The 9572-nt window shown below is 46.9% G+C and overlaps 1 protein-coding gene across 2 annotated transcripts in view; it reads right to left on the bottom strand.

Moving 5' to 3' along the window:
- Positions 1-9572, bottom strand: part of RPTOR (regulatory associated protein of MTOR, complex 1) — a 322527-nt gene that overhangs the window by 186224 nt on the left and 126731 nt on the right. For both annotated transcript variants that reach the window (XM_010856300.1, XM_010856301.1), the window contains exon 4: positions 1738-1896. In XM_010856300.1, the coding sequence (XP_010854602.1) occupies positions 1738-1896 (159 nt within the window). The remainder of the gene's footprint in view (positions 1-1737; positions 1897-9572) is intronic.

Raw genomic sequence — 9572 nt, 5'->3', positions numbered from 1 at the left:
AAGCCTCTTGATGAAAATGAAAGAGGAGAGTGAAAAAGTTGGCTTAAAGCTCAACATTCAGAAAACAAAGATCATGGCATCTGGTCCCATCACTTCATGGCAAATAGATGGGGAAACAGAGGAAACAGTGTCAGACTTTATTTTTTGCGGGGCTCCAAAATCACTGCAGATGGTGATTGCAGCCATGAAATTAAAAGACACTTACTTCTTGGAAGGAAAGTTATGACCAACCTAGATAGCATATTCAAAAGCAGAGACGTTACTTTACCAACAAAGGTCCGTCTAGTCAAGGCTATAGTTTTTCCAGTGGTCATGTATGGATATGAGAGTTGGATTGTGAAGAAAGCTGAGCGCCGAAGAATGGATGCTTTTGAACTGTGGTGTTGGAGAAGACTCTTGAGAGTCCCTTGGACTGCAAGGAGATCCAACCAGTCCATTCTAAAGTAAATCAGTCCTGGGTGTTCTGTGGAAGGACTGATGCTAAAGCTGAAATTCCAGTACTTTGGCCACCTCATGCGAAGAGTTGACTCATTGGAAAAGACTCTGATGCTGGGGGGGATTGGGGGCAGGAGGAGAAGGGGACGACAGAGGATGAGATGGCTGGATGGTGTCACTGACTTGATGGACATGAGTTTGGGTGAACTCCGGGAGTTGGTGATGGACAGGGAGGCCTGGTGTGCTGCAATTCATGGGGTCACAAAGAGTCAGACACGACTGAGTGACTGAACTGAACTGAACTGACTGAACCACGTCAAAAAAGTATGAAGTATCTAGGAATAAATCTAAAAAATGATACAAATATTTATGAAATTATAAGATACCACTGATACACACTTTGAAAGAGCATAGTTTGGAAAACTCAATAATATAAAGATATTGAGTCTCCACGCCCCACACCATTTAATCTAGTGATTTATAAGCTGATTGAGTATTTTCATGGAAGATCAACAGACCAAAAAGAATAAAGCAGGGAAACTCACCTTCCCAAATATCAGGAATCACTGAAAACCTACACTGATTAAAACAACTAACTGGCATAAAGGGAGACCCACGGAACAGAACAGAGAGCTCGGAAACATACCTATTCACTAAGGAAACCTGACTGAGTCCAAAGCTGGCATTAAATGGTAATGGTATCCACTTCAAAAAGAAAAAAGAATTTGAAACCCTACTTAAAAGTGTGTGCAAAAATTAGTTTCAGGTGGATTAAAGATCCAAATTATGGACAAAAATACACATCTGTGAAAGAACACATGGAATATTTCAGTGACCGTGGCATAAGGAAAGTCTTAAGAAGATACTAAATGCCCACATTCTAAGAGAAGACTGAACAGGGGCCACTTCACAATAAAGAAAGCCCATCCACTAAGGGACATCACAAGAGAACAGAAGCAAACAGACAAACCCAGAAACCAAGCCATAAACTCAGGGACATTTGCAACTAACAAAAATGGTAAAGGGTTACTGTCTAGGATACAAGGAATTCCTCCAAATAAGTAAGAAAAAGACACAATCTAAGTGAAGAACAGGAGACACCACTGCAAGAGGGGGAGCCTACATGGCCAACCTAGAAACTGGAAGGCACCTGCATTTGGTTTTGTGGAAATGAATTAACTATTGATGGCTCCATAGAAGCTACAGGTGAACAGGATCTGCAGCCAACCACCAAAACTTAAAGATTTCCTTGTAAAAAGATAAATAAATTGGATTCATGGGAATCTTTTATGGTGCACCCACCTTGTTGAAGACCCAGATCTCGCCATTAACGGTGGGCCTGGGCACCCCATGGCCATTGTAGTGGAAGAGGACCCGCTCCTCCTTGGCATTTCGGCGTAAAGACGTGCAAAGCTTCTTTACTTCATCCACAGTCGGATCAAGGCTCTGCTTATACCGCGCCTGTTGCAGGAGACAAAGATTAAGAAACTTACCATGGATTCATAAGAATACATAAAACTTAAACTCCATCCTTTACTCCAAGTTTGCATTGAATGGACGCTGCACAAATAATATCATGTCTCTCCATCTCCAGCTGGGATGATGCCTACTTCACAGAGAGGTTGTGAACATTCATTTACTCAACAAATATTTATTGCGAAGATCCCATGGGATAAATAAGTAATGCCTGCCACACAGTAACACAAGTAAAAGGTAGCACCACTGTGATATCAAAAATATTTCTTAGAAGCATTGAATCTCTTTGGAAAAACACTGGAATGTGGAAGAGGCAACTTAAACACAGAAAGCTGTAATACAGCGGCAAAGGAGAATAGTTTCAAAAAGACAAGGTAAGGAAGCAAAATGCCCCTCTCTTGATTAGTCATATTTGCCCAGCTTAGCCCCCTCCCACTACTCCTGCCTGGACCCTTGCTGATGAACCTAAAGAATACACAGAAATCAATACACACACACACACACACACACACACACACACACACACACACACTCGATAGATGGTTAAAGGACACAACTGTAAGGAACTCCCACTTTTAAAGCAACAAAGAAGATTAAACTTAACAAGAAATGCACAAAACTCTAAGATGGAAATTTTATAAAACTGTCCTGGAGAACAGAAGGAAGCATGAACAAACTGGAGATGCTCCCAGCCTGGGGAAGATGTACCCACATTCTTAAGACATCAGTTCTCCCTAGGTTAAGAGCCCACATGTTTCCAATAAATATAACAACAAAGTATTTCACGGAGCTGCTACTGAAGTTTGCATGGAAAATAAACATGCCAGAACAGCCATGAAAACACTGAAAGGAGAGGTATGAGGAGTCCTGCTCACCGAAATTTCGACCTCCTCTGGGCCTCTATAAGGAATCAAGTGAGGATCAGGGCCCAGAGAGACCAGCCCGCCAGGGAGCTACTACAGAGTCCAGAATTAGGTCCAAACATGTTTCCTCATGCAGTCACAATGTTATGAACACTGATTTTATTTCATTAGAAACTGTGCTGACACCAAGAGAACCTGAGTCTGCCCCCTCCGCACAGCTTTCCAGCTAGGATGTGTGAAGTCCTGGTTCCACTGAAGACCATTCAGTGTCCCCCGAGGTTAGTCCTAAACAAGAGTGCTGTTCTCCCCTACCACCCATAAGGTCACAGGGTTGACATTACTCGGAGACATCAGTAAAGTTGGGGATTCGTTATTTCTGACCTTGGCTCCATCAAGGTCTTCTCCTGTGGGATGCAAAAAATGATTCAGCCTCGTTTTCTTACCTGTCGCCCAGAAAGGACACATTAATGGACCAGCATGAAAGGCACTACAGATAATAATATACCTCCTAGGGCTTTATGGGAATTAATTAATATTTTTAAGGGCTTTGAAATGAGAAGCACTAAATTAAATGTCACTACACCACGTTAAGGTTTTGTTTCAAAACGAGAATGCCTGGGATAATGGCTCCGCGGCTGGAGGGAGTGCCGAGTCACAGGAAGCATCTCACCATTTGGGAGATTTGCGACAACTGTAGCTGGGCGTATTAAATGACAGTGCAAGTCTCTGAAATACTGCTTGTTGTGCTGGGCATTGCTACTGTAAGTCCAAATCTCAAGACAGAATAATATACAATGGTGGAAATTTCGGGGGATGTGAGAGAGGAAGAGAACAGAAGACGGAACAATGGGCGGAAGGAGGAAAGGAAAACTGGCCCTGGGCTTAGTGAAGGGGATGGGGCTCCAGATTTCACTTCCTTCCAGGACTGTCTTCTGCTACCTCTAAATGCTAACAAAGCTAACAAAGCCTAAGTAGACTCTGCCTTCCCTGCGGAGGCGGCCCCTCCTCCTGCAGATTCCAGAGGCTACGCAGTGTGGGGGCAGGGGGTGGGGGGGTGGGTGGGGGGTGACTCTGCTTCAAGATGCTCAGTGGGCAGCGGAGGCCCTTCTCCATCTGGTGAAGCCACACGTGGTGCTGCTGTTGTGCCTGCAGAAGAATAACAGCAGTGCCCGGGGAGGAGCAGGGGCTCTGCTGGGTGGTCTCACACCAGAATCCCATAAGGAAGAAACCTGTGCTACTGGAGCGGCACTGCCTGTGCTCCTCTGGGGTTTCTAGTAAAGATTACTGCGCATTACTCGACTGGGAATGTGATTATGAATAATGTTATTTCCATCCTTCTATGGCAATGAGCAATACCTCAAGTTCAGAACCAAGAAACAGAAATGCCTGAGAGATTTTCTCAGAACTGTCCAGGAGGAATAAGCATACTGTTGGATTTGGGCTGCTTCTGTCTCTGTTCCGGAGTCTTGCTAAGATTTCACCCTCTCCCTCTCCTTCCCAACTAGGAAGCAAAGGCTTTCAGGAAGCTGCTGGGCAGGCGGAAGGTCAAGTCTGCTCAAAGGACACCTGTTTCAGGTGGTGTCCCATGTAAGAAAACTCCAAGCCCTTGGCAGTTCAGGAGCTTTATGCCACCACCCCTCACAAAACACTTACCGCCCTTTGCATCCTCAACATCACTACCAAGGCCAAGCCACTGCGACCACCACCACCACCATCATTATCAGCACCTCCAGAACCAACACCATCGTCACATCCCATCACCATCAGGAGCACCACATCCCTCTCCCCTCCTCTCCCCTCCCCTCTATCTGCCCCTCCCCTTCCCTCAGATTGCTCTGACTGTTGTCTCTTACCTCTTCCCAGGTCTATCCTCCTCTGTCAACCTCTAATGTGACTGTGACTCAGCTTCCCTTCTTTTTTCACACTACATGCTCCTCCTGGGCAGCATCTCTGAACAAACCCATGGCCAAATTCCTTGTCGTGCTCCACATGTGCCCACCCTCTAGGGTCCCGGCCATAGTCTCGGGCATCAGTCTGTACCGAGTCACTCAAACCACACCCCTCAGGGCCTGTCCTTTTCGATGCTCTCCTTCTCACCTCCCCTTCATCCAGTGACCCGAACATGTGGCTGTACCACCTCTGCCTTCAGCAGGGGTCAAACAGCCCCTAACTCTCCCCAGGATTCCAGACCATCCTCTCCAAGTCTTTCCATTCAGTCACAGCCTTCCTGCTCACACACACAGCAAGCAGGCCACTTGCCCCTGAAAATCAAGTCCTCAGTGGGGGCGTCTGCTGCCCCCAAGACAGCCACCATGCCTGACCATGGCCCAGACACCTTGGCCACCCCACCCCCACAGCCCTCCGCTCAGCCACCGCATCTTTCCCAGGGGTCCTGAGCAAGCTGTGCGCTTTCACACAGACCCCAAAGCTACTCTGTTTTTAGGAAGAATACAAGGGCGAGGTGTTGTGCAGCACAAGTACACTGTCCAGTTCATTTGCATGTTTTATGTTTAAATGTTTTCACTATTTCATAGTAAGATGCTATCCTGTACAATTTTTTTCCAGTGTTATCGTAAGACTGTTCCCTCAGCCCCCAATCTCTTAATTGAAAAACAAATGAAAACCAACAACTGTTTACCTTTTAAGTTGAAATGGGAAACTTGAGTCCTTGAAGTGCAAACAGGAGGCAGGGGCCTCCTGTAAACAGGTGTTCAGTCTATAAATTCCCCGTGCCCCCGCCTCCCCCCGCCAGAATCCACTCAGCCCTAAAGGCACTCACAGACACTGTGCTGGCTCTGAGCGTCACACCTATGGAAACAGGTGCAGTTTTCATCTAAAATGTGACCAGAGCCTTCCCAAACTCATCACCGAAAGGTGGATCTCGAACAAATCAAAACCATCTCATGAAACAAGAAGGCAGCCCAGAGCCCTTCGGCAGAGCGGGAGCAGAGCCCCAGCCCAGCCCGGTGCCCAGCCTGCAGGCCTCACCTTGGCTTTCGTGCTTATGCACTTGTGCAGCCTGAGTCTGGTCACTCAGTACAGGTAGAGCCAAGCTTAGTTGCTTTTCAGAAATAAAAGGGAAGTCTAGAAACAGAAGTCTCCGATCATTTTCCAATTGGTTCCCACCTTTTCATATTATTCTGGAATTTTATGTCACATACAGAGATAGAATGTATAAGCCATCATACTGACCCCTTAGGAGGTCCCTGGCTCTGAGAGTGGCTGACAGATTAGGGCCGTTCCACCTGCCCAGGTCATCACTAGAATAAGAGGCTCATGACATGTGCTCTGCAGAGAGATCTGATCTGACTTTGATTCATGTCTGCCTCAACAATCCAGGGCCCCTTTTTACCATTCATTAAGTAGTAATTTATTTTCTGTCTTCTAAGAATCTCTCTTCTTGACTCATAGTCCTCAAGGCTCCAGCACAGACTGTTCTAGCAATCTGTTCCACCCACTTCACAGTGTTAGCCGAGCAGCAGACACAAATATTTTCAGGTATCCCACCACCCACGCCCTGCCAAGATCTGCCAAGGGCAGTGATGTCTCAAAGGAGGCTTTGACTGTGTTAAGACAAGTGACTGAACCACCTCACCATAGCCCGCCCTAAAATCAAGTTCCAGTCCATTTCCAGGCCTGACAGTAAAGCCACCAGCTGTCAATGCTCCATCAAGCCTCCAGGGAAAGACAGGCTGCAAGCAGGCCAAGTTCCACTGAGGTCCCTTGGAAAGTTCTGGAGTCCTCCTGGTCACCTCCTGTCCACTCCCTCCATACCCACGACAGCTCTACGGTGGCCTCTTTCCCCTGGGTCTTTGTGCTGCCTCCACCCCTCCCCACTCAATACTGGAGATGAGTCGCACAGGAGTCAGGTGTGCCCAGTGGTGAGTCCCTCCCCTCTGCAAGAGCAGGGGTCCCTGATACGGAGGGCTTGGGTTCATCCCCAGATCAGTGATTTACCAGCCATTCAACTTGGGAAAGCTCACAAACCCAACCCAACCTCAGTTTCCTCCTCCATAAAACAACTAAAATACTACTGTCCCTGACTACTCCCTAGGCTGCAGGGACCACATGAGAAAGTACTTGTCATTAAGCTGGAGGACACAGATGGAGCCTGGCACTGGCGCTGTACTTCTGATGTACCAGCCTCCTGACCTTCACACCCACTGTGCAAAGTAGGCATTGTCATCATACCTGTCTCACAGATAGGGAGCTGGGGCACAGAGAGGAGCGGCAACTACCACGAGGTCACACAGCTGGCACGGGGCCAGCTGACTTCAGCTGACTTCAGAATGGGCCCTGGGCGGGGGGTGGGGCAGGGCCCATTCTGAAGTCAGAAGCATGAGGACATCCATGGGAACTCGGAGACCAATGGTGAGCTTTCTCGTGTTGCTGCAAACTGGGGACAAGCAGGGAGTAGAAAGATAGACCAGCCCTCTCTGGCCATCCTCACGTGCCGGCATCCTGTCGTGCTTCAATATGACCCCTGGGCTCTGACACCCCTCTAATAGGAAGGCCTTCCTCTCAAGAAGGGCTAATAGCCTGAGCACCTGCCTTGACTAAGCAGCAAAGATGAGCACTGCTTGGGAGACTGAGAATAGCTTAAGTCACTCACGGCTACTGATTTTTCCAAATAATTCCACATCAGCACTGACTCTCTCCTTACATTAATGCCGGACTACCTCCAAGCAATATCAATAACTGCTAGTGACCTGGAACACTCAAAATTTACTAATCTGCCTGGTGGGCAGAGAAGGAGAAAACTCAGAATGTAATAAGCTGTATGCAGCAAGTGGAGGGGGCAGGAGAGGGGAGACTGAACCTCAGTCCCTAGGGCCAGAGCATTCACTGGACACAGGAATATGGGCATCCCAAGCCTGCAGTTGTGCTCTGAGCCACTGCTACAGCTGCAGAGAACTTCTGGAAATAGCTCATATATGTTATCTTTGGCAGTAACAAAATGAGCAAAGGGAATAAATAAATCCCTAGCAGAGTGAGGAGGAAATAGGTATCATTAAATGGTTGCCAAACCAGGCCAGGATAGCGGTCTGCTGGGGTGTGCCCACCACCTCGAGCCAAGCTGGAATTCATTCAGAGAAACAGCCACCAAATTGACTCATGAGAAGGTGTCCCTGCTTTATACCTCCTACCAACAGAGTCCACTTTGAGTCAATCACCAAACAGGGCTGCCCCAGGGTCCAGGAGCCAACAGGGGGGTCGAACTCTCAGAGTCTATATCTCCAGCTAGTTTGTGGCCATAAATTCAAACTTCCCCCTGCCATAAGAAGCATTCTTGCTAACCCCATTCATTTACTTTTCAAAGAAATTTCTCATTTCTTATTAGATTTCTTATAATATTCAGGATCATGTCTGTAGGGGCTAGTCTGATTTCTACATGGAGGCTCAGCAATCTGCAAGTGACAGTACAGGACGAGCTGCTGGCTCCAGGACAGCTCTGGAGGACCCCAGGGACCTCTGAGCAGGGCCCCAGCCTCCACACTGAAAGTCGAAGAAGTCTGCCTTCCGGGTCCGTGCTCATCTGCTCCACAGAATGTTTTCTAGAATACTAGTTTGGGTAATTTCATCGCCCCATGGCAAAATGCCCTGGCTTCTCTCTGCTCACTCACCAGTACAACCTGACTTCCACCCTGAGTGGGAGGAGAACGGCTGTGCCTGTAGCACCCAGGCCTCGGCACTAGAGCTCCCAGGGCCGGGGAAGCCCTGCTGGCAGGCACGCGTGGGTGAGAAATGCTGAACGCTAGCACTGAAGGGTCACTATACAAGGTCAGAGTAACTCCTGGTGTTTTCAACATGTATATTCCCAATAAGAACAGTTTTACAAGAAATCTATAAAATCACTGCCTCTCTTTCCTTTATGTATTATTCAATACCAATTTTCTCTTCCTTCCTTAATTTGCAAAAGAGGCAGGAGAGAACGAGAAGAGCTGGTTTAGTATTCAAAGTCCAGAAATAGCAACCATAGCTTTGAGATGGGGTCTGAGTTCACTTGTGAAATAAAAGGCTCATGTGGTCTCTGCAGACATGCTTAGACTCTCCCCTCAGTGGATGTGAGAAACACTGTTGTCATCAGAGAGCAGTTCTGTCCCCCAGGGCACATTTGGTCTGGAAGTAGGCTTGGTTGGTACAATGGGGGTGGTGGTAGTTCTCTTGGCATCTGATGGGTGAATGTCAGGGAAGGTGCTGAATATCCTACACCTATGCTCACAGCATGTGCAGACATTACTGCCACAAAGATAAATCATCTGGCCCAAAATGTCAACAGTGCTGGGTTTGAGAAAGCCTGCTTTAGAGGGAAAATATGAAGCTTTGATTTTAATGAGGACACACTGATCCTAATCTAATAAAGTGAAAAAAAAAACAAGGTGAAGAAAAATGTATTTAATGTATGACCATTTATCCAAGAGGGTAACAAACGTGTGTAAATATACATATATATATATATTTATATTTATATATATATATACACACACACAGTGTTCAATATATACTGCTCAGCAATACATGAACTGTGAACTTCCAGATGTTCAAGCAGGATTTAGAAAAGGCAGAGGAACCAGAGATCAAATTACCAACATCTGCTGGATCGTTGAAAAAGCAAGAGAGTTCCAAAAAGACATCTATTTCTGCTTTATTGACTATGCCAAAGCCTTTGACTATGTAGATCACAATAAACTGTGGAAAATTCTGAAAGAGATGCGAATACCAGACCACCTGACCTGCCTCTTGAGAAACCTGTATGCAGGTCAGGAAGCAACAGTTAGAACTGGACATGGAACAACA

This window comes from Bison bison, unplaced genomic scaffold (genome assembly GCF_000754665.1).
Source record: "Bison bison bison isolate TAMUID 2011002044 unplaced genomic scaffold, Bison_UMD1.0 scf7180017864371, whole genome shotgun sequence".
Lineage (NCBI taxonomy): Eukaryota > Metazoa > Chordata > Mammalia > Artiodactyla > Bovidae > Bison > Bison bison.
This window is presented reverse-complemented; position numbering and strand designations above follow the sequence as displayed.